Source organism: Pagrus pagrus (genome assembly GCF_965226575.1).
Source record: "Pagrus pagrus genome assembly, chromosome: 12".
In the NCBI taxonomy this organism is placed as follows: Eukaryota; Metazoa; Chordata; class Actinopteri; order Spariformes; family Sparidae; genus Pagrus; species Pagrus pagrus.
Genome location: NC_140196.1, coordinates 21,297,635 through 21,322,054, shown reverse-complemented (window position 1 = coordinate 21,322,054; position 24,420 = coordinate 21,297,635). Strand labels below are relative to the sequence as shown.

The 24,420-nt window shown below is 41.0% G+C and overlaps 3 protein-coding genes across 5 annotated transcripts; 2 read left to right on the top strand and 1 right to left on the bottom strand.

The window, feature by feature from the left end:
• The first annotated feature begins 277 nt into the window (after window positions 1-277).
• On the top strand, window positions 278-7,908 carry c8b (complement component 8, beta polypeptide). 2 transcript variants are annotated; one of them, XM_084368979.1, is made up of 13 exons: window positions 278-365; window positions 444-545; window positions 872-1,016; window positions 2,694-2,841; window positions 3,060-3,201; window positions 3,316-3,448; window positions 4,598-4,795; window positions 4,946-5,186; window positions 5,372-5,500; window positions 5,604-5,767; window positions 6,574-6,727; window positions 6,857-6,928; window positions 7,047-7,908. In XM_084368979.1, the coding sequence occupies exons 2-13, from the start codon at window positions 463-465 to the stop codon at window positions 7,199-7,201; spliced, it is 1,764 nt and encodes a 587-aa protein (XP_084225105.1). In that variant the 5' UTR covers window positions 278-365; window positions 444-462; the 3' UTR covers window positions 7,202-7,908. The 2 variants fall into 2 exon arrangements, with proteins under 2 accessions (XP_084225105.1, XP_084225106.1); XM_084368980.1 differs by having other exon boundaries at window positions 279-545; window positions 6,864-6,928; window positions 7,047-7,129.
• A 77-nt stretch (window positions 7,909-7,985) lies between these two features.
• On the bottom strand, window positions 7,986-12,430 carry c8a (complement component 8, alpha polypeptide). Its single transcript, XM_084370007.1, has 11 exons — window positions 12,248-12,430; window positions 12,011-12,119; window positions 11,577-11,724; window positions 11,326-11,473; window positions 10,512-10,701; window positions 10,233-10,415; window positions 9,614-9,854; window positions 9,391-9,522; window positions 9,050-9,207; window positions 8,659-8,884; window positions 7,986-8,327 (listed from the first exon to the last, which is right to left on the bottom strand). Exons 1-11 carry the CDS (start codon window positions 12,352-12,354, stop codon window positions 8,176-8,178), a joined length of 1,794 nt encoding a protein of 597 aa, XP_084226133.1. The 5' UTR covers window positions 12,355-12,430; the 3' UTR covers window positions 7,986-8,175.
• Window positions 12,431-13,146: 716 nt separating this feature from the next.
• LOC311266519 (uncharacterized protein) lies at window positions 13,147-23,427 on the top strand. 2 transcript variants are annotated; one of them, XM_084368924.1, is made up of 19 exons: window positions 13,147-13,306; window positions 14,256-15,171; window positions 15,275-15,466; window positions 17,301-17,835; window positions 17,937-18,052; window positions 18,139-18,164; window positions 18,337-18,377; window positions 18,494-18,544; window positions 18,738-18,870; window positions 19,066-19,225; window positions 19,341-19,464; window positions 19,594-19,625; window positions 20,011-20,074; window positions 20,213-20,250; window positions 20,519-20,582; window positions 22,246-22,344; window positions 22,494-22,507; window positions 22,763-22,796; window positions 22,924-23,427. In XM_084368924.1, the coding sequence occupies exons 1-19, from the start codon at window positions 13,298-13,300 to the stop codon at window positions 22,991-22,993; spliced, it is 2,718 nt and encodes a 905-aa protein (XP_084225050.1). In that variant the 5' UTR covers window positions 13,147-13,297; the 3' UTR covers window positions 22,994-23,427. The 2 variants fall into 2 exon arrangements, with proteins under 2 accessions (XP_084225050.1, XP_084225051.1); XM_084368925.1 differs by lacking the exon at window positions 22,494-22,507.
• The last annotated feature ends 993 nt before the right edge of the window (window positions 23,428-24,420 follow it).

Below are 24,420 nucleotides of genomic sequence, written 5' to 3'. Positions count from 1 at the left end.
ATGGGACTGTGTCATTCTGTAAAATCCAACATGAGTGAAGCAAAACAAAGTTTAAGGGTCAGTACGAAAAGTCAACAAAACATGAACATAGACGTCTGTTACGGGAACTGCCTCCATCACAAAGCTTTCCCTTCCCACCGCTGTCCATCGGTTATCTAATCTCATTTTACATTCATCACATGACCACAGATTATACATAATACAAGTTCTGATAACTGAGAAGACATCCTCAACTGCTTCTTATTAAACCTGAGGAGTGTGTGAGTTAAATAATACACACTGACACAAGACCCAAACACCTCGTCTGTGGCTCTGAGGCCTGCAGGATTGTGTATTCAGCTCCACGTCTGAGTCTAACGGCAGCAGTGAGTTCATATCCAGGCCAGTATCGATCAGTGAGTGTTTACATAGAAAGCTGAGGAGTGTTGTCTACTTGTTCACAGTCGGGCATAACACACAACCATGCTCTCTGTGGCGATACGCATGAGTGCACGCAGTTTTCAATGCTGTCTGCTACATGTTTCTTTGAGCTTGGTGCTGCTAAGGTAGGAGATTTATTCATCTGTTTAGTGGACTGTCCCTTTTCTTTGTCCTGTCATGTTTAATTCAGGTTAAGTATTGTAATAGTCCTGCTTTCAAAGACATGCTGAATCCTAATAATGCTCGAACGTAGTTTTAAAAAATTCCAATGTGAGATTAACAGTAATTTATTTCACTTTTCCCTGCACTGAAGCGACAATTTTTTCTCTGATTAAGATCAGTAGCTCTGTCAGTAGCCGACACTACCAAGATAATTCTGAGACCTTTGCTTCCACAGTGCTAAAAATGTCTGTTAGTGTCCCTTTGCTTTGATTTGATCTTCATGTCACAGTGAAGTCGCCATCACAGCGAGCAATGAAGAGCCTGGTGTTCGTGAAGCTCGCTCAGCAGGCCATCGGGCGGTAGTTCATCCAGTGGACTGTGTTTTATCAGAGTGGAGCGCATGGTCACGCTGTGACACCTGTCAGAAAAAAAGAGTAAGTATGATGACACCAGACAGGTGATAGCGGGCCTGAGAGACCTTACAGTGACTATACATGGCATGGGATTCTGGGCCCAGCAGGACAGTCTGGTGTTGGTCTGGTAACCTGTCAGTAAAAAAGACGAAAATCCCCAATAGTTGACTTTAAGTGCTGCATTTAGTGCAGTCAGAGACACATATGACATAAACTCAGGAAACAAACTCTCTTTGTTTTCATGGCTAAATAATAATGAACAAACTGACTGTTTTACTTAATTTAAATGTGGCGGACCCTGCCACCTTTCTAGCTTCAAACTGTTCTGGGGACCTTATTTTCCTCTGAGAACAGCTTGTTTATTCACTTATGGAAAAAATTAATATTTCTGAGTTTGTATTATCACCTCATTAATATTGTAGAAATTGAGTTCCTCTCCAAAACTACGTAGTGCCCCTTTAATTATGGCATAAAAGGTTCAGTATTTAATCTAAAAAGTGTCTAATCAGTGGCAGACATGCATTACAGGCATTTAATAAACATTTTTAAAAAGATATCCTTTACAAAAACATTTTAACCTTAAAAGAAAAGTTTTAGTAAGATATATGAGAAGATTGGCATCACTTTTATATGCGTATGGTAAACATGAAGCTAGTCAGCAGCTGGCAAACTTAGCTTAGCACAAAGACTGGAAACAGAGGGAAACAGCTAGCCTTCAAATGTGACAAAATATGTTGACCAGCAATGCTCAAGCTCATGTGAAAACGACACAAAATAGTTTATTTCCTGGTCGAGGAGTCTCCGCTTGTTGCAACTAGTACAGAAACTTTAGGTGATAGCTGGATTCACTTATCTTTGGACTGAGCCACACTAGTTGCGTCCTCCCATTTCCAATTTGTGCTAAACCAAGTTAGCCAACTGCTGGCGTTAGCTTTAGATTACGAGAATATTATCAATTTTCTCATTAAAATCTGGGCAATAAAGCAAATAAATACATTTCTGAGAATGAACAATGATTGATCGTCATTTATGACGTTAGGACAAAGAGCCTTATGGTGTGCAGGTAAAGGGGCACAGTTGAGGACCCTGGTGACTGCACAGTCTGGGAAGGGTCACGTCATCCGACAGTGCCTCCAGTACTGGACATGCAGACTATATGAAGGAGAGGCTCACTGTCATGTTGACAGCCAGATTTTTCCACGATAAAAAGCTGTTACTCTTAATTCAAAACAGTAAAGCCACTAAGAAGAAAAACACTGGTTTTATGGACTGTGGTGTACTCAATATATCAGTAAACAACTGGCCAGACAAATTGTCTTAACCAATTGTAACGCAGCGGTTATCATAAATGATATTCGATTTTGATAAATAAATTATTCATGTACTGCATTGTGAGATAAATCTGAGTCATTCAACATTTTAGACCCTTGTGGCCTGTTTTTTCTGTGAGGTAGAGACTTCCACAGCTGGCAATGGTCTCAGCTGATGTACTTCAGTGCTCTATCTCATCCACTTTACAAGGAGGGGGATTAATAACCTTGACATGACAAAGTGAAAACAGCCCTCTAATGGGATTACGGCTGTTATAGCTCCCCGCGGCAGTATTCCGAGCTCTTCCACCACCTTTATTGGGTGGTGGTGAGCCTTCCTCTGTGTTTCTCTGACCGTTTATGTGTTTGTATTCCCTCAACCATCCAGTATCGCTACGCTAAACTGGACCAGCCTTCCCAGTTTGGAGGGCAGCCGTGCAATTTTCATGGCAGGCAGGAGGAGGCCTGTACCGTTTCAGCCCGCTACACCTGTGACAATGTTCCTGTGTGTGAGGGATTCCTCTGCGCCCAGACAGGTAGCTCCTGCACCCAAACACAAATACTCCACTTTGTTTACTGGAAAACCATAAAGCATTATTTGGTTTTGTGTTATACAGCCACAGAGCAGTAACACAGCCTTCAGTCTTTGTGCTAAGCTAAGCTAAGCAGCCAATTTCTCCATAATGTTGCTTTAACGTACAGCGGTGTTGATCGAACCGTTACTAAAGCCAACCTCGTCTTTCCTCTCCTCCAGGTCGCTGTATCCCCAGAACTCTGCAGTGCAGTGGGGAGGATGACTGTGGAGACATGTCAGATGAAGTGGGCTGCAAGAGGGTTTCCAAGCCCTGCAGGCAGGAGGTTGACGAGTATTGGGGAATCGAAAACCTTGCCAAAGGGTGAGTCACATTCCCTTTTAATCGGCAATGTGAGTCACAGAGATTTTCGAGGACGAAACATGTTGCTCTCCTCGAATCAATCTGCTCACCGTTAATGCTGTTACCTACTTTCAGAATCAACGTCTTGGACAGTAAGCTGGAGGGAGTGGTGCTTGATAACAGATACTACGCTGGCAGCTGCTTACCACACTACATCCAAAATGTCCCATTCAGGAAGCCGTACAACTTGCAACAGTACACTCTGCAGGTGATCACGTTTGGTATAATGAGTGTTGACTCGGTGGACTGACTGGATGTTTGAGGGGCCGAAACAAAGAGGGCACCAGCGCCCAGAAAGTCGTGATGCATTTATAGTGAACTGAAAGGGGCACTTCACCACATTTTGTCCACTGGAAGGGCACCCGAGAAGGCAATTTATCATGTTTCATCTATAGGGGCATCCAACAGGTCACTTTTGCTTTGTTTTTTTGAACATGGAGGCACCATGAGTCCACCAGTGTTCGACTGGATATACAAGATTTAGTTTAGTTACTCTCTACCACCGTGTAATACATTACAATTTATTACGGGTCAATAAGTCGTAACAAATGTCTTTCCTAATGGTTATTAAATCATTTATAATTACTTTACAGATCAGTTCCAAATAGGATCAATATTAAAGCTGTCAAGTTGTGGAGAATCCCTTTGATTGATTTGACCATATCACAGCTGACCTTCCAGAAAATGGCTGCAGAGCAAATTATGCAAAATGTATTGAACAAACATTTGAATGAGTGGATAACCCACATTAAAACTGGATTACTACTAAAAGGAAAAGAGAGATTTTTCACAACCACATGGCTTTTAATATATTATTAATTTAGTTTATATCTACCATAATGCATTAGTAAATGATTTTTGACATTAAAGCAACATTATGTACAAATTTGCATTTTGTTCGATTTGGCGCCTCCCACAGGTTCTGAGTGGAACAACACTGTCGTACATACAAGTCCCAGGTCTGTGACAGTTTGTCAGACGTAATGTAGGTGCTAACTACAGACAAAACTCATTGCATCATAATAATGTTATGTGTTGAAGTAAACATGTATGCAGTACTGTGATCCTACCCTCTCACTGAAGTTACATAGTGCAGAGTGATAAGGTGGCGGAGTCGCTGAGACAGAGAAAGAGGTACATAATGTTGCTTTAATAACCCAATAGCTCTTCATAAAGGAGGCCTCATTAGAAAGCGTTTCCATGTTTTTCTGTGTGTTTCAGCTAGGATTCATTTTTGACTTATGATAATCATTGTTTAAATATTGTTTGTTTTTCCTCATTATCCCATGTTCCAAACATTAATCATTTAATCAATATGATCCTAAAAGGGATTATTTTGTTTCTCATGTATTTTCAGACAAAAGCCTCGTATGATTTCTCCCTGAAGTCTTTTGAGTCGTACTCTGACTACATGGATTACACCATGAATGAGCGCAGCGTCAAAACAAGTATATCCTTTGGGTTCGGCTTTCCGGGCGTATTTGAATTCGGCTTCCATAAAGATGACTCCAAATACACCAAGTCAGTTCAGAAGCTTCGCCGCGCCTCCGGCAAGGTGAAATATCATTTGTGTTTTCTTTTCTCCTGACCTCCACACAACCTACTGAGTAGCAAAAAACAAAACCAACCCAACAGATTTACACTTTATGCAAATCCACAATAAATTTAAGATATCTGCAAAGTATCCTGCTGATTCTCTTCCCAGTCTAACAGCTTTGTGAGGGCCACAGCGGAGCTGGAGTTGGCCCAGTACATGTTGAAGTCGGATGATTTGATGCTCCACTCTGAGTTCCTGCAGCGCCTGCGCTCCTTGCCACAGTCCTATGTTTATGGGGAGTACAGACAGATCTACAAAGACTATGGCACCCACTACATCACAGAGGCATCCCTGGGAGGAGAGTATGAGCACACCATTATCCTGAACAAGGAGAAGCTGCAGAAATCAGGTAATAGATATCAGTCATTGGGCATCTTGAGGCAAATCAAATTTGGTTTAATTTCTCAGTTCCCTTATTTACTTCACATCACAAGAATGCATAAAGATCATTATGATCAGATACTGCAGTGGCGTCGTCTTTAACTTGTCATCCCGTCATCACTGACATCTGACTGAAAAGTTTTGTCGTTCTAGATTATTCTTTGTCAGACTACAAGCACTGTACACAGGCCGGCATTAAGGCCGGAGCAAACATATACGGTGTTTATGTGACGTTGGGGGTTCATGGTGGATCCTGTGACGGCCTGCTGAATGAGATGGGAGGTGAGCTTCCATGTTTTATCAAACCCCCTTCAGAATGCCTTCTGTTTTACATCAGGCACGTGAGCTGATGCTAAAACTCTGAAGTCAATCTGTCTCTCCCCAGCGGACACAGCCAATGGCAGCATGGTGGAGGACTTCGTTGCTGTGGTAAAGGGCGGAAGCAGTCAATCCATCACTGCGTTGGTGTCGAAAAAGCTTCCCACCCCAGAGCTGATGGGGCTCTGGGGCGAGGGTGTGCGTTATAACCCCGACTTCATACGCACACAAGTGAGTTTTTCTTTCTTTCTCACTTACTTTATCTACTTGTTATTTATTTGAGTTATGTTTCCTGTCTCCCACCATCTCCTAATACATTAACATAATTAAAGTAAAGTTTGGGGGTAAAAAAAAATATATTAACAGTATCAGTGAGGTCATAATACAAACTCAGAAATGTTTATTTTTTTCCATGACTGAATAAAAAAGCTGTTCTCAGAGGAAAATAAGGTCCCCAGAACACTGTTGGAAGCTAGAAAGGTGGCAGGGTCCGCCACATATTAATAAAGTAAAACAGTATGAAACTGTGTTGTCCTTTAAGGTCAGTTTGTTTATTCAGTCATGATATCAAAGAGAGTTTGTTTAGTTAGTTTGGTTACACATGAAAATCAGTCGATGAAGATCTTTCTCTTCTGATTAAAATGTCCTCCTCAAAACTCCACGGTGCTCCTTTAACACCTCCTTTTGTTTTTTCTTTATATTTCACCATCTCAATTTGCAGCTGTAATAAAACTGTGTGCAGGGAATTTGACCTGACTAATTGATGCAAAAACATTTACAAAAAAGTTGGTCTGCGGCACTAACAGGATTGGCACAATTACAGCGAGGCAAAGTACAGATCAATAGTGGGTTGGAGTACAGTCAGCAAACAATGCCAGATAGCAACTGTGCCAAATACAAATAGGCTGCCTCGCTCCAACACGGTTCAGTCTCAGCATTTGTGGGGCTTTCCAGTTGTCTAAAAAGAAAAACTCAATTCAAGAGAGTCTGAACAGTAAACAGGCCCTCGTTTAATGGTTCCATTTGTTTCTCATTAGACACGGCCGCTGTATGAGCTGGTGACCTCCAGAGACTTCTCCCAACATGCCACCCTGAAAAGAAACCTGAAGAGAGCCCTGTCAGAGTACCTGGCAGAGGCGAGTTCATGTCGGTGCACTCCCTGCCACAACAACGGGCTGGCTGTTTTGAGAGGTATCTCAGTTGATAGTGCTTGGTATTTACGCCCAGGCACAAGACTATAGTGCATGAAGTGACTCTGATGATGATTACAGTGATGGTAATGATATTGGTGATAATTAGCATTTCCATCTCCCTCAACAGGCAACAGGTGTGACTGTATATGTCCTACTGGCTACACTGGACGCGGCTGTGAGATCACTCAAAGGCGAAAAGGTTAGCACCCAACATCCAAAATACAAAACTGCACACAGCATAACACTATGTTTCTTTCTTTGCTCCAAACCTTCTGAGATATTGACATAATGAGATATGATACGGCCCCTCCTGACAGACATAGGCATTGACGGCAGCTGGAGCTGCTGGGGTGCATGGTCATCCTGCAGTGGGGGTAAAATGACGAGGAGTCGACAGTGCAACAACCCAGCGCCCAGCAACGGAGGCCTGCCATGCAGAGGACCGCAGGAAGACTCGACTGAATGCTTTTAAAGCTGTCACATGTCGACACTGACATAAAGAATTGTAGAAACGTTAAGAAGTAGAAGTTTAGTCTGTGGTGTGTTTGTCTTCTCAGTGCGTAGTGTGACAAACTTTGAATAAAACATACTCACATAAATGGAAATGATGTCTTCAATGAATATTTAATGAAGAATGTAAAACCATGATATGATATCGGTATTCAGTACCAATTGACACAACATGGAGGGCATAACGTGTTGGATCTTTATTTAAAGATAAATACAACAAGGCTCTTGTGCTGTGTGTTAAACTATGGAAGCCTGTGTCCGACAGTTTAAGAAAAATTTGGGGATATGAAAAGGCATCATTTTGACATAAAAGGTCGTAAATATGAGATAAAAAGTCATAGTAATAATTTTGAGATAAAAAGTGTGTGTGTGTGTGAAGAGAGAGTGTTTCAACTGTTCAGAATATAGAGAATCAGTTTTTTATTGATAAATCTAGATTTTTGGCAACACTACTTCACAGTGGAAGAAGATGAACTACACCAAAGCTAGCTGAGAGAGAACTCTAGTTTGGTTAAAAGTAGTTGAAACTTTGCACATGTGATCAGATGTTGTTGTTTCAAACATTTAAAAACATAAAAACCTAAATTATGAGGTTTAGGACTGAGATTCACTTCCTGTAAGGGTTAGCGTTATCGTTTTGCACCGTTTCCTCATCAAGGGGGAAACAAGAGTCCCAATTTCATACTCACTGTGTAGCCTGTTGTCAAATGATGCTGTTAATTTACAATAAAGACACACGTGGGAAAGTCTGTTCATCATTTATTCCTACTTGAAGCACAGTATGTCATACAGAGTGTCCTGATAAGGGACTTTACATTTTGAGAGCGCCAACTTTAACAGAAGGATCATCAAAGAATGGCCTGTATTGAATGAAAAACATGTTTGGTTTCTGCGAATTAGCACTTCAGAGCATCTGATTCTGAAGGAAACAGCACTCTAACAGCGTTGAGCCTGAGAGGAGGAGCCAAGGCAGGTCGCCCCGCCTGCTTCAGGCGCAGGATTATTACAGGTTCTTGTCCGAGTCATCCTGCCTGATGCGCAGGCTGACCAGGTCCCCCAGCACGACCACGCACCATCTGTCATGACATCTGTGGAGTAACATTCAGATTGTTTTAAAATGATCTTAACGCAAGGAAGAAGTCCAAATTGATACTCTCATACTGTTTTATATTGTTTATATGTGGCGGACCCTGCCATCTTTCTAGCGTCAAACAGTGACCTTATTTTCCTCTGAGAACAGCTTGTTTATTAACTTATGAAAAAATATATATATTTCTGAGATTGTTTTGCTACATCATTATTTTGTAAATATTAAAATTCTGAGATTGAATTTCTTCTTCAAAACTACATAGTGCCCCTTTAAGGAAATGATTTGAATGCGTTCACCTCCACTGCTTTTACTTAGGACAAGGGTCTCACCTCTCCTGAGAGTCTCTTCACAGGCGTCACCCAGGTAGCCTGAGTTACAGTTGCATTTACAGGTGGTACCTTGGAGGACAGGGATGCCGTTGTGCCTGCAGGGGACGCAGCGGCAGGAATCGAACTGCTGCAGATACTCATCCAAGGCCCTCTGCAAGTTGGCCAGTCTAGCGCCTACATGGTCAGCGGCTGTGCTGAAGCGCACTAGCTCATAAACTGGCATGGTCTGGATCATTGGGGAGGAAAGGAAAATAATGGAGGAAATAGGGAAAAGTTAATGAAAAGAAGATGGCTACAGAAGCAGCACAGGTCATAAAATGAGAATGTAACGATAACTTGTGTTTTGTTCATGTCAAGTAATCACAAATGACAACTCTTTCAAGGAAGTTACCTCATAGTCGACGAGTGTTGGGTTGTATTTGAGGGTCGCTCCCCAGTTCTTGTATGTTTCAGGGTTCCTGATAGCCAACAGGCCACTGCTTCTGTCTACGACCCCCCCCTTCACTAGAGTGACAATGTCCTCAACTACAGCTGAACTGGAGGGCTTTTCTATGTTGAATAAGGAAAGAAGAAAATCACATTGTAAAAGAAACTGAGAAGACATTACTGCAACAACCCTTCGCATCATTTGACATGGAAATCAGAGCTAATGAACTCAAATTCAATTTCAAACAAAAGGCTTCATGAGGATCTCAGGTCGGCTGAGCTACCAATGGAATTTTGTTGTCTCACCTTCGTTATACGATCCCCCTTTTTCACATGAATTCACACCCACTTTGAGATTCGTTGCTACATAGCTGCTGAGGGGAATGCCTAAGCCAATAGAGGCACCGAAGCATGAACCAGCTTGTTCACCCTCAAGCTCTGTCGGGGTTTAGGAAGAGAAATACAAGACGGTTACTTTACATGATATTTTTGTTGTTAGATGATATTGATTTACAAACTTTCACCGTACTTGATCTTGCCATCAATGTTTTGTTGACAACCACAACATATTCAAGGGTCCCTCCCATAGTTCCCCCCGTGACATAGTGGGTACCAAATGTGTTGAAGAAGCGGGAGTATATCCCAAAGTCATACTGCTCGGGGAGGTCCATTAGTGAAATGTAGAAATCTTCATGAAGCATCAGATTATTTGTTCTCATTTTGAAGTGGGCTGTTTGCACTTTGGACCACAGCCGAATGAACCCATAGTCCTGTGGACGAAAAGGTTTTATAGAGTTAAATAATTTTTCTTTTTTCAGTGGTAAGAATGGTAGCTTGGTCTAATAATAATTTAAAAAAGATTCATAAAATGTTATAATACCCAAAATAATGATCTTTATTTCGGCCACAGACACTTAATACTATTAATACTATTATTGGGTAATACCCTGTTAGTGTGGCATAAGAACACAAAAAAGCAAACAAGCATGTCGTCCAAAATGTCAAACTATTGATGTGAAAATAAAACGACCAAAGCATGGACTGCAAACAATAAATAATAAGGAATTTAAACATAAGAATACACCAATTATCTATCTAGTTATCTATCACCAATAAAACATGTTGACCTGAGGGTCAGTAGATCATACCTGGCTGTTATGCTTCGTTATGTTCCGGAGAAATTCAGATTCCTCACTTCCGCTTAAACCCCCTTCGATATAATAGACCCCAACTGTGACGCCGAGATTGGAGGAACTCATTTCTTTCCTCGCATTCAGCATGCTCATCATATCATCATAGTATTCTTGAGAGCCCTCTGACGTAGCTTCAGCCTGTTACGAGTCAAACATGAAAAATGTCAAAATTTCTCAGTTTGAAGAGCCCATTTCTTAAGTTACACAAAGAAATAAATCATAACGTTACGATACCACAAAACGGTAGGTGTGGTAGTTGTAAGGTTTCCTGTAGTTCTTCTCATCTTCATTGTAGTGCAGGTTCTCGCAGAATGAGTCATAGCTGAATTTCCTCCATTCACCGTTGTAGACATATTCACACTTTCCTCCAAAGTACTTAGGGTCGAGTACATGATCCATATATTCTCCTGTCAAGACGTTGTAGCTGGGCAGAGCGGAATAATTCAAGTCGGTCATTAAAGGTGTGATATGTAAGAATTTTGGTTGAATACATTTCAAACGTAACTAAAATGATCAATATGATGTGAAGGACATTGATGTCAATGTATTTGCTAGCTGCTAGCTTGATGCAAAGCATGTATAGCATGCTAACCAGCTAGTCCCAGCCCATCCTGGTCTAAAGCTCCTGTGCTAGCGATGTAAACACCAATATTTCCCTGGTGCTCTAAGCCCCCAGTCTGGACTGCTAGCTGCATGGCTAACTGAGCTAACTAGCTAACGCAGCTAATGTTTGCTACAGTAAGCGGTTACTTTAATATGCTGCCCCCTATTTGTTTTGAGTGGGAATTCAACTGGTGGCCAATTCTTACATACTACACCTTATACTAAAGGTATGAGATTGAATGAGACATGCATCAAGAAAAGGAAATAATGGTGTGAAGGGATGACCTGTGAGATTATTTTTCACAGCAATTAGCAAGCCAAAGAATATTGATTTTGATGTGTCCTGGTAAATCAAGCCTTTAAAACCTTCTTTTATGTGATGAAATTATAAACCAAATAAAAAAATAAATAAAAAATAACACCAGTATGGCTATGCAGTATTCACCCTTGAGTAGCACGTTCAGCTCCAGGGATTGGCAGCAGGGTAGAACACTTGTCGTTCCTCTCGTTGATGGTTTCACAGCCGTCTTCATCAGAAAAATCCTCACAGTCTGCCTCCCCATTACAGCGAAGAGATTGGCTGATGCAGCGCCCTGTATAGATAGTGAGAGTCTCACTAAGAATTACATGTACTAATATCTCATCACACCTACAGACAGAGAATGTGCTATCTGAGCAGTTGTTGATGGGACTTGCCAGTTTCAAGGCAGGTGAAGCTCTCTCCACAGTAATCTGGCACCAGACACTGTGTGGTTGCTGTTGGACATTGCTGCCTCTCCCACAGTGTCCCAGTGCACTCAGTGCCGCCAAACTGTGAGGGCCTCTCCAAGTATCGGAAACGGAACTGAGCCAGATACAAAAATAATTAAACTCACTCTGTACGCTCACTCCCTTATACCGTCATTAGAGATACAGATTCACACAAAAACGCTTGTATTGCTTTATGTCCAAGGTGGTGGAGCCAAAACCATAAATACAATAATTTTCTGTATTCCACAGAGCTACACAACATTTGATAAACAGTGTCTAGAAGATACTAAATGAATGGAGAAAGACAAAGATTCAGGAACATTGTAAACCCAAGGCCCACTTTTTTTTTTTACACAACTTACTGAGAAAAACGTCCTTACCTGTTTGTCCGTGCAGGAGTTACATGCAGTCCAAGATGACCACCTCCCCATAATACAGTCAATAGGTATCGGTTTGTTTACAGCTCTGGTCTTCCTTGTCACATTCCCACTGGCCCCCCAAAATATCCATTATCATCTCAATTCGTCTCATTATAATCATGGTGCATGGAATATATTAAATCACTGCTACCTTGATGATATCAACTGAACATAAGAAGTTTTGAAGTAATACTTCACCTGTTTTCAGCAGTTGTCCATGGCCTCCTCGTTGCATTCACAAGAGAGCCAACATTGACAAACAGAAGTGTGCATAAAGTCAGTGGTATATTAATACATATCTTCATGCTGAAAATGAGAAGCTAGTCCTTAACATTAAAATGCAACATCACAAAACAGCTGTTCTTGAGTTCTAGCACTGCAGTCTTGACCAACCACAGTGAATGATTGATCAAGAGTAAACATGCTCTTACAACAGTTGGGAAATCTTTGTCTAACGATCTATGACCCCCATTTCCCATCATCACCCCCTCAAACACTGTATCAATGTATCAACAGTACTAGTACCTCAAGCACCTTGATGTGGAACACAAATATGCATTTTTAAACTACCAACAGGGAGATGATCCACTTCTTCTTCTTCTTCTTCTTCTTCTTATTATTATTATTATCATTATTAGTACTTGTATTACTATTTTAATGTAGATTTAATAAATTAAATGATTTCACGTAACCTGATAAATTGCCTACAGTGATGTCACTCAGTGGCTACGTTGCATTGTGGGTAATGTAGGCACAGGTTTTATAAATCAAGAAGATAAAATAAAAAAAGTTGACAGGCTGTCTGGTCTGCTGTAGTGGAAGTGGAATACAAGACCAGTCGACTGCTTTTCAAAACCTACATTACCCACAATGCAACGTAGCCGCTGAGTTACATCACTGGAGGTAATTTATCAGATTACATGCAGCTTCCTCTGGAGACACAAAAGGTTTTATACTAAGTTTACACAAATGCAGCAGCAGTCAACAAGACCTGTAAACACACTTTAATGAGTAAATTAATGGATTTACCCTTTAACATACACCGTCGCTTCCGACGCTTCTGATTGGTCAAGCATGAACGGGCACGTTATCAGGTCACGCGCAGCACGCAGGTGCGTCTCACGACTCGCGGTGGCGCGTTCAAATTGTTTGCAGTAGCAGAAACTCTCTGTTGGATCGACGCAGCTGACAGTTTAGACCGCTTTCCTGATGTTCAGACCTGCACAGTGATGTTCAGACAGAGCTACAATGGAGGAGGTAACTTTATAAAGATTATTTTATGACTTACTTTAACTTGAGGACCGTTAGAAAAGAGCTAAGTTTAGCTAGTTAGCCTTCTTACCCCGCCCCTGTGCTAAGTTAGCCGTTATCTCATGTTTTTACAAGTTCACGCTGTACAAGTCTGTGGCTCAGCTTGTTTATCAGTTTTAAATAGTGTAGTTTTTTAAAGGGTTGGTAGTGTTATCTAGTCAGACAGCTAATATTGGTTTCACCACCTCAAAACGATGTTAAAATTGAATTTCTTATGTGGTGCCCACAGCCTTTAGGCATTACATTAAAAAAAGTTTAGCAGCATCATCTTTTCTGAGAACTAGTGTACCTGTTATTCTGGTTAACCCAAATACCTCAATGTCATTAATAATTGGTAAATAGTTTTGTTTATAAAATGTTGGAAAACTTAAAACTGTCCATCACAATTCCTAAAATACCCCAATGGATGCATTCACATGTCTTTTTTTGTTTGCCTGACAGTGCAAACCTGAAATACATTCAGTTTGCAAATGTTAAAAATGAAGGAAACCAACAAATATTCATATTCGAAAAGCTGGAACCAGAGCCCTCTGAATCTGCTTCTTAAAGAATGACTCAAAATGATTGATTGATCATCTAAATTGTAAGCAATCAATGTTAATGTTTCTGGGAAAGAATTGTTCAAAGACAATTTCCATTCACCTAAATTGTATAATGGTTGAAGCAGAAGTTAATTCAAACCCTCAGCATGTGAAACCACAACTATCTGCATACTAACAAGTTACCACAAGAGAGTGAGTGAGAAAAGGGTGCTTGTAATTTTGGTAAACCAACCCTTCAATTATGTTGTGTCAGCATTGGGTTCTGGCTTCCTAAATTAACCATCTTGAGTAAATTGTCTGTGAAAGTAACAGACATCTTATTAATCTAATGATTGATGATATTTTTTCTGGAGGGATTGATCAGCTTCCAAGCTCTGAGGGCCAAGTTTCAGGAGGAGGCCCTCCTGGCTCATTCCAAAACCAGTCGACCAGCTCTGGCAGAGAAGCCCAAACACCTTCCTCCTCCTGGAGGTCACTGCAGCTCCGTGGTTAGCAGTATTAATATCGCTGTAGAAAACAAGACACCAGTGGTTCCCCGGGTCATCTTCAGAGATGGGCTGCGTTCATCTGGAGGCAAGCGACCAATTTTCTTCCCACCACATTCTCAGCAGACCTCCCCCCCATCCCCGCTTCCTAATGGAGAGGGCACAACTAGGCAGTCCCTCAAAGACCGACAGATGCCTCTGGTGCTTCCTGTCCTGCGTGTTAAAGAGCAGAAGACAGAACTGCCAGCCAGAAAGGAGCATAAAGTGGAACCAGAGCCAGGGAAAGAAGTCCTGCCACAAACTAAGATCAAGAAGAAAGGTTTGCTGCTTCCTTTCAAGTCAGCCAAAGCATCAAAAGTCAGCTCAGAAAACAGAGAGGAGCCTACATACGCTGATTTGACCACCAGACCTTCCAGCGCTCCCTGCGAGTTATCCTCGGTGGAAAAACAAACCACAGAAGATGGGATTTATCTCCAGGGTGACCAATCAACCAGAGATTTACCCCACTCCAGCCCAGATATCTCAGACACAAGTGTTGACTCTGACAACAAAATCATCAGCACCTTGGAGCGGGCCAAGCAGAAGTTTTCACGCAGGCAGATGTTGATCTCCAAACCTAAGATCTTGCGTTCCCCCGACTACATTTCAAGAGACAAGCTGTTCCCTTCGCCACCAAAGAACGGTGAAAGGGTTGAATCAGAGCTACCTGTACCGCCACCAGTGTGTCTCCCACACCTGGCTTGTTTTTCTGCTCGGCCTTTCTTCAAAGCCAATACTGCAAGCAGTGAGTTACATTCAGTGATACACATTTCTTTTTCCACATTAGACTTGATTTTTCAGATAAGTTTTCTAAAGCAATTGTGATTTGTGTATTTCCCGATGGCTAGGGCCTGTGTTGGATACGCAGATTGGCAGGGATAAATCTGAACCTCCTTCTGTCAGGACTGGTGAACCTCACCCACCCTCTGTTCCTCCAAAGAAGCCTCTACCTGACCTGAGCTCACTGGGGCCACTGTCACCGAAGCCTACCAGACCCCCTTTTGTAGATCTCAGCTGTTACCATCTACCCACCGCTAACGGTATGTTGACTTGCATTAATGTTTTTGCTTTTGTGTCTTTGGTGTTTTTGTCAGCAGGATTATGGAAAAATTACCTCCCCAATTTTTTCTGTAAGTTAGTGGAAGGGTGTAGCATGGGCCACAGAAGAACCCTTTAAGTTTTGGAGCGGATCTGATTCAGGGGGCAAATGCACAAATTATTTTTCACTTGCCTTGGCGGAATAAATGCCATACATCTTAAAGTCCAGTAGGTGGTAGTAAAATTCAATAGTGGCAAAACATAGCCAACTGTAGAAACACGATCACTCCATGTGGCAATGCAATACTGTGGTGACCCAGGATAGAGAGACATTTACTAAAGACTGCAGCTCCTTCAAGACGGGAGCTCAGAAGGGAGAGAGGGGAATTCTGGGAAACTAGTTTTTGGCCAGCTGGCTTTACTGTGTGTTTAACCTATGTTTCACATACTGTATCATGCAATTGATTGTACTTTTACTCACAGTCATACTTGAGTAAAAGTAAAGATATCTTGTTAAAATGTTACTGTGGTGAAAGCAAGGGCAACTCACCTATACAAAAAGTTCTGTATTGGCTATTAGATGTACATGTTTACATGTATTTATATACTGTATACAATGGATCGACCGATTATTGGCCTGGACAATTATCCAAACTTATATTCAGCATTTTTCTGATTGTTGGAATCAGTGAAGGGTTTGTACAGGTGCTGGAAATCCTTGAAAACACTTGAATTTCAATGTGTGTTCAAGGTTTAAAAAGTGCTTGGAGTTTGGAGAAAGTGCTTGAAACTGCTTGAAATTGAAACTGCATTACTTCAGTAATAAATGGCTATCTGCTTGAAAGGGTTGACTTTGAATAGAGAAGTCAGAGCAGCCGAGAACCAATGATTTTATCGACATAGAAGTTTTGTTTAGTCAATGTTTGAGTGTTTTGTATCAGCTCAGCCAGATTATACAGGATGTGTACTTACACACAGGTGACACATTTTGAAAAGAGGGCAGACAGGGCATGCTCTGCCATCATAGCGGATCATAGTGTGTGATTTTTTTTTTTTTTTTTTTTTGATTTTTTTTTTTGGTAATTTAAGATGTATGTCAGGTAGTTATATATGGCCAGAATACTCTAATATTAAAGGCCATCAAAAAGAAAAAAAAAAAAAAGTCAGCCAAACTCTGTCTGGAAAAGCTTGATAATACTTTAATTGACCATGAAAGAGGTGTAGGAATGCTGTCTGTTTTGTGTGTGTGTGTGCTTTTTTAAAATCTGATTGCAGATCAAATTAATTTATTTAAAAAAGCATTTCTTTGGCTCTGATGCAGCATGTGTCTGTAAAGTCACGAGAAGTTATCAAATAAATGTGATGAGTGAAAAGTACAACATTTGCCTCTAAAATTAAGTGATGTGGCAGTGTGAAAGAATGTAAATGCATAAGTACAAATACCTTAAAATTGCACTGAAGTACAGTACTTGAGTAAATGTACTTTTGCATTCCATCACTGCTTACTGACATCCAAATGTGAATTGCCTGCAACCAACCCCAGATATATTAAGAGCAAATTTTCAAAATGTAAGCTTCACAAGAACAAGCCGTAGCATTGACCATGAAGTTTGCAGTTGCAAATTGGCCTCAGTGGAGGTAAAAGCTCTTCTCGCCCTGCCCTGCCCTTTTAGGTCAGCTTTTGTTTCCCCTCTCTTGTGGCTCCAGACTGAAGAATATGACAGCGTAGAGGTGTAATTTACTTGGACTGTATTATTTGTGCTGCAGTTTACATTATACTTATTTGTGGTAAAGTTGAACATCTGTTCAAGTGCTGATTTTGGTTTCTTATTATAGAAGTGTCTCCAGGTCTTAGCCAAGCACCAATTGAAGAGCCAGAGTCTGAGGCCCCATCATCTGTACTCGACGCTCCAGAGTTTCCCGACTTTGAGAATTCGGAGATGGAAACAGCAGAGGGTGAAACTGTTGACATTGGTACACTTGAACTGGAGGCCTTGCATGTAGTCGGCACTGACCTTCTTGTACCAGATGACTGCAGGGTCTCCGATTTTGAGCATTCACTACCTGACCTGTCAGGGTGTGACCCTGTAGAGCCCCTTATGAGCTCTGGCATCCAAGATGTGAACCTTGGCAGTCACAACATAATATCCCTTGATCTAGCCAGCTTCCCTGCACCAATAAACCTTTCAGAGTTCCCAGAGCATGCTGTGCCAGAGCAGTGGTCTCAGAGTGAGGAGGCGAGCCTAGACCCTCAGTCCAACTCTCAAGCTGATGAGACTTATCTGGGAGCTGCTGAGTCTCAGTCTGCTGCACATGACACAGACAATAGTTACCATGCAGCAGTGGATGATGGGATTAATCCACATCCAAGGTGAGTTTTGTTGTACCTGCAATCACTTGGATTCTTTTTTTTTTTTTTTTTTTTTGACATTTCAATATTTAATGACAATTTATTGTTTCCCTCCTCTGTAGTGTGTATCAACAGGACAGTTACTATGAAGCTTGCGATAATGTGTATGAGGATGTCGAGAACATCCACAAATTCGTCTTGGGCCAGAACTCACGTAAACGTAAAGGTGGTCTGAAGAGTAAGAATGTTTTCTTAAGACAGTGTTTCTTCACAAAATAAGACCTTTTGCAGACATTTATTTTCCCTGTTAAACTCTTTTTACAGATCCCTATGCTGACAACCACCACATGGTAACAAAATTTTTAATCCAATCCACTTTGAGTAATGAGTGTGAGTAAGTAGTAAAAGAACAGTTAATGTTTATGGCCAGAGACACACTGGAGAAACGTACTTTGTTTAACTCTCTGTATTCCCTTTGGAACAATCTGTGGTCAATTAAAAATCATGTGTGTTTATTTCAAGAAGGAGGAAGCGTGTCTAAACATATGGCCGCGGAATCCGTGGTATGTCTTTGTGTTTTTTTTAAACATACAGTCCTGTTTTTTACCATTAAAATCGTTTTTTTGCCAGATGGAAGACAGCCATTGATTTTTCTTCTTCCTATGTGATCAAACTGTAGGGCTGGTGTATCAGGAGAACATGCTCATTCGGCCCACAATCATGTCCTCAGGTATGTTACACATCTCCCTCTCCCACTGGTGTTTTGGTAAAAATATGACGTTGTACAGCCTTTTCACTTTGTTTTCACACTAAAAAAGCTTTTTCTTACCAGCATATGGTCCCATTTATATTTCAGGCGGTACATCTAGCCTTTATGGGAAGTAAGTTCCTTTTTGCCACTGAACAGTTCAATTTGTTTTCAGTAAAGGAAGCCAAAGCCCCAACACTGCAGAACATAAAGAACGGAAGAAGAGGGAGAAGCAGCGAATCGAGAAGGAGAAAAAGGAACAAAAAGAAAGGGAGAAGAAGGAAAATGAAATGAAAAAGAAGTTCAAAGTAAGTTAGACAATCAATTACTTTAGTAAGGCCTGTAATTATTTTTATTCAGTATTGGTAGACTTTGACTTCTTGACTTTTTCTAAAAAAAAAAAAAATATGGACAAATCAGCTCAAGGCTGTTATTTACAATCATTTCTGACCTTGGCATCATGCATGACAGCACTCTTATTGCTGAGATTTTTCTTTCTCTAGGTGACCGGTGAAGAGGAGCCCATGTACCACGCCAGGGTGATGGTGGCTAACAAGGTTCGTAAGAATGACCTTCCTGTAAAGAGCGGGGACACAGTCGGCATCATTCGCACCACCAGCTGCCCCAAAGGAAAATGGTTGGCCCGAGACGCCAACCACAAGTGTGAGTTTAGACGTAGTGTTTTGTTTTATAGTGTTAATCTCCACCCATACTGGTACATTTTCATTTTAAAATGCACAATTTTTGCTAAGTTTCTGCTCTGTTTCTGGTGTTGCAGACGGTTATATTTCAGTCATGAATGTGGAACTAAATATCAAGGAGATGCTGGAACTTGGCAAGAAGGCCCAAGCAGCTGGACGAGGAGGCAACATGGAGGGAGATACCATCAGCATTGGGAGCAGGTACTGGGTAGCTCGCTGATAATAATCTTTGGTTTCTCAATTAAAAACAGTTTGTAACCAGCTTTTGCTTGCCAGTCCATCAGTATGTGTCATGATCAATAAATCATAACTCTTATGTTTGTTTTGCAGATCCTCGAGCCACCCTGTACTAACAAGCAGCTGTGGGTATCGGCAGCCTCTGCCCAAACACATGAAACTCTATGGTTGACTTACTGTTGCTAGCTTGGTTGTACTGTGTCCTCTAAGCATAACTTTACATTAGCTGCAACCTAATAAAGACAGCAAATACAAAGTAAACTGGTTGATATAATGTATGGGCTTGTTGACTGACAGAGAACAGGTACACAGACTGGCAACAAGTCCAAAGTCTCACACGGCCAAAGCCTGGCCTGAATAACTTAACTAGTTGTCATCTGCTTGACAGCCTTGTGTTGTTTTATGATTGTGAAGGAATTCCATGTAAGCTGAGGCCTTTTTTATATTACCCTGCCAAACATCTATCAACATGCACACTGTGCTTAATCAAACAAATTTGTTTTTCCACAGTCACAGATGACAGTGAGGAGTGGGCCTGTGAAGATGAGACCCTCTCTCCCTTCAATGAAAGCCAGTAAGACTGACAAGTTACATGTTCTTTGCTGTGGCTTGGCCACATAAGAGTACATTTAATTCATTCCCTCTGAAATATATGATTGAATTTATGTATCACACAGTGTATATATAATTATTTTCTGTCTTCACTCTATAGAAGCTTTCCCCAGCAAACTGCCTCACTGCCCGAGATGTGTGAGTGCATTTTATGTCCAGTCCTTTTGAAGTGAAAACATGAGAACAGAAGATGCTTTTTTTCTTGCTCTCAGCCTTCTGGTTTAGTGGTTGTTTCATGCTATGCATTGACATATAGCAGATTGTAACATGCCTTTGATGTGCACTTTTACCATGTCGTTTCCTGACACCCCTCCCTTTACTCCATCTTACTGTCCTTACATAACTCACCCCCAACCCTCCTTCGCCCACCCACCCACCTCTGCCATTCATGTGTTGGCTTTGATAGCATGTGGCCATGTCGGCGCCCAGCACACCCTGAGCGATGCCAACCTGGAGGACCTACACACACAGTGAGTCTCAGGTGTCGAAGTAGATACCTTGGCACGTTTCTTTTGTTTAATTAAATCAAATTAATTAATTAATCACAAGCAGCCCAAAACCATTTTATCAAAGCATTCAAATAAGAAACAAGCCAGCACTGGTCTATGTATTCAAAATATCAGTTCAGTCTGGGGAAGTTTTGTAGTCCACATAACAATTTTGGAGCTTCACAGCAAAACAGCATTGCAGCATTCTCCTAAACAACTGAAGTAGTTGGGGACTTGTTTTTAAATGTTTTTAAAAAACAACCAAAAGTACACAGTGTCATACAACTCATACTGCATAGTCCAAGTCTCCAGAAGTTCTGAGATCCCAAATTCATTTGAAAAAGTAACTATTTACACCCATCTTTAAGCCAAATCCTTACTGTAGCGGCTAGGCCAAAAACCCACACCCTGTCTGAAGTGTCAGATGCACAAGCTCGACCGTGTGTTGAGGGTGTAATTTCAAATCCATTTTGGAACTCAGAACGTTCAGGGACCAGGATTACGCCAGACGAGTTGTATGGAGCTATTAAATGTTTGTTTTTTTCCATTTTGAAAGAAGTCCCCATCCACTGCAGTTGTGTGTGATAATGCTGTGAGGCTCGACAAATGTTTTATGGACTACAGAACTTCACCTTATTTTCCATCAACATGAGACTGCGTGGATAACGGCTGAATTTTAATTTTCAGATGAATTTATCCTTTAAATCAGTGATTCGGGGGGAATTTCTAGGCCCTTTTCATGGCAAACATTTTGACTTGTCAAAGCTGGAAAAGCACAGGTGTGACCAATAACACTAATGATGGCTCCTTTCTATTAAGTGTCCCAGGAAGGCATGTCAGTGAGTGAGCATGCACATTACCAGAGCCCTGGAACGAGCTAACCTAAGTGGAATGCAGCCTTCATTAATGTTATAAATTCCACCTGGGCTTTTCCTGCTTTGACAAGCCAAAATGTCTGCTGTGAAAAAGGTCCATCAGGTAGTGGTTCACAGTTACTGCATTGGATTAGAGTATTTTGTACGGGTGCGCCTCGCCCCCTGTAGGCCATTGATGAATATGAAAACTAGTATGTTCAGTAGTAAAACAAGTGGGGATGCATGATATGGATTTTTTTTCAGCCGATATGATAACCGATAATAGAAACCAACATTTTTATGCTTTTTCATGCACACCTGAGTGTAAGAAAGGCTAAGATGTAGTGAGCAAAGATGGTTTATTTGATATTCCACAGCTGTGATAAGATTTTATGGTGAAGCTTGAAGACTTTTTCCCTCATGTTGTGTTCTTGTAAAAAAAAAAGTTCACACCAGTGATGACATGGTTGGCTCATGTCTACATTGTGTGGCACTACACAGGTGCAGCAGTTTGGTGTTATGAGGGAGAAAACAGCGTGTTTGCTGTTCGTCTTCTGTGTTTATTGGCTGCTCACAAAACAACTGTTAAGGTGCATACCACCACGTACTGTGTGTAGATGCTGCACTTGTTAAGCCAACAAAAGCGGTTTGGCTTTGTATTATCTCATCTTATCTGTATTATCTTTAACTGATAGTGTAAATTTTCCATTATCGGGACGATAATTTATCTGTCCAATATATCGTGCATCCTTAAAAACAAGTCCTAACACTTTCTTGTGTTCACCCTTTAGGACCAGACATGAGGCCCTGCAGAAACTAGCCATCTTCTTCCAACACAGCAAAGATGAATTCAGTGACTTCCCTGATAGTGGAGGAGCCACCCTGACAAAGTACAGTACTCTTTTCCATTATCGCAACCATTACTTTCTTCCTGAAGTCCACTGACATCATATTCCAAAGATGTTAATGATATAAAAATGTTTCTCAAGTTACTTATTTATTTATTTCTTTCCTTTTATCCATTCTATCCTATGAAAAGTGCTGAGACACCAAGTAAGTTCAGAGAGTTTAATTGTTTCCATGACTCCACTGTTGTCACCACTTATGTCACTCTCACTGATAATGGTGAAGCTAAGAGGAGGGTGCTTACAAATCTCTTTAAACAGTCTCAACACTGGCGTCTTGCCTCTAATGGAAAACAACTTGTGTCTGTACATTTATCTGATTCCTGTAACCTGGAGACATGGTGCAGGAGAGGCTGCAGAGACAGTTCAAAGTTAACGTGACATTCTGCTTGTCCTCATCCAGACTTCTTACATGCTGTTGAGGAGCCTCCATATCCGTGAGTGGTTTCTTTGCTCTAATCGGCAAGCTTGGCTCTGTTTGATCCTTATTTATATCTGCAGAGCACTCATAGATTATGCATTCTGCTCATGACCTGTGATGTCCCATTGTGTTTTGTATGACAGTGAACAGGAGGTTGACTTCACAGAACTGGAGCTCCTTCCTCCCCCACCATTATACGCTGACACTTTCTAATCACAACATTGGGTAAAATCAGGGCATTTCTATGAAAAACTGTACAGCTTACTTTTAGGATTTGATACCATGAATGATATCTGCCATGGAGACTGTATTATATATTTAAATATATAGTCTGACCCTCTACAATTGAGAAAAGAAACACATGAATGAAGCTGCTGATGTGACTGTACTGTTATTCTGATTCACCTTTTTGTTGAGTTTGTTGTACATATTTGTACATTTTCACATTATGTTGTACACTTTCCTTCTCTGTGATGTTACTGTTGATGTAGCACTAATTGAATCATTGCACTTAATCCAAAATAAATTACAATAACAAAGTTGTAACACAGTTGATCACTTGTAGTACATTTAAGGATTTTTTTGTGAATATGTTCTTTGCCTTTTCTTTTGTTTCCATGTTACATCTAATAAATAGTTGCCATTGATTTATGCTTTTGATTACTTTCATGACGCTGAAACAGACCGCTAGAACTAACACAATGTATACAGTGTAGCTCCTACAGACCTTCTTAACATTTATTTTTCCACTCCTGAGATAATTGATACAAGGTGGCATGTATATATGGCTGTTCACCAAATTATAACTTCTCCAAAGGGAAAAATCTAAAGTATTAAAGAAGACCTGTTATGCTTTTCCCTTCCCTTCAGTGTGCTCTATACGTAGGTTCTTGTGCATATAAAAGGTCTCAGAAGTTAAAAAAGCCAGTCTGTGCCAATGGGAGCTCCTCTGTCCCACATAAAACACAGCTCCTGAAACACCTAGTCAGTAGTGCTGCCTCTAATTCCATTACTTTGTGACATCACACTACATAACCATGTCAGTCGTTTGCATAGTGTAAGTCTATATTCACTGTATAAGTAAAGCTAACAGGAGGCAGAGACACGACCGGACCGGTGCTGGCTCAGCCGTGTGTGAGTTGACCATTCAGAGCAGACTGGGTTTTGGGGAGGGGGGCCTAAAACGGAGCATTTCAGACAGGGTGGTAACACAGCGCTGCTGCAGTGGGCAGTATGAGCATTAAAGCATGTAAATCAATTGTAGTAGGAACCTAAAATAAAATCATGAACCTGAAAATTAGCATTATGTCTCTCTGATTGACAACCTGACCTGACCACATTAGGATGAGAAATACTTTATTGATCCCTGAGGGGGAAATTTGATAGATTACAGTTGCTCCTTCTAGAATAGAAATGTCACAGCATAGAGAGATGATCAGAACATGTAAATAGAATAAGCATTGTAGCCTGTTTGCATCTTAACACCATCTAAAGGTTAAAATGATTAATTGATATGATGTAATATTATGATTAAAAACATTTGTAGCACTTGAACCTCAACTTGAATCATATCTTGGGCCTGACCACAGACCGATGGAGGACAAATGAAGAATTGTTTGCACAGAGGAAACAGTGATGTG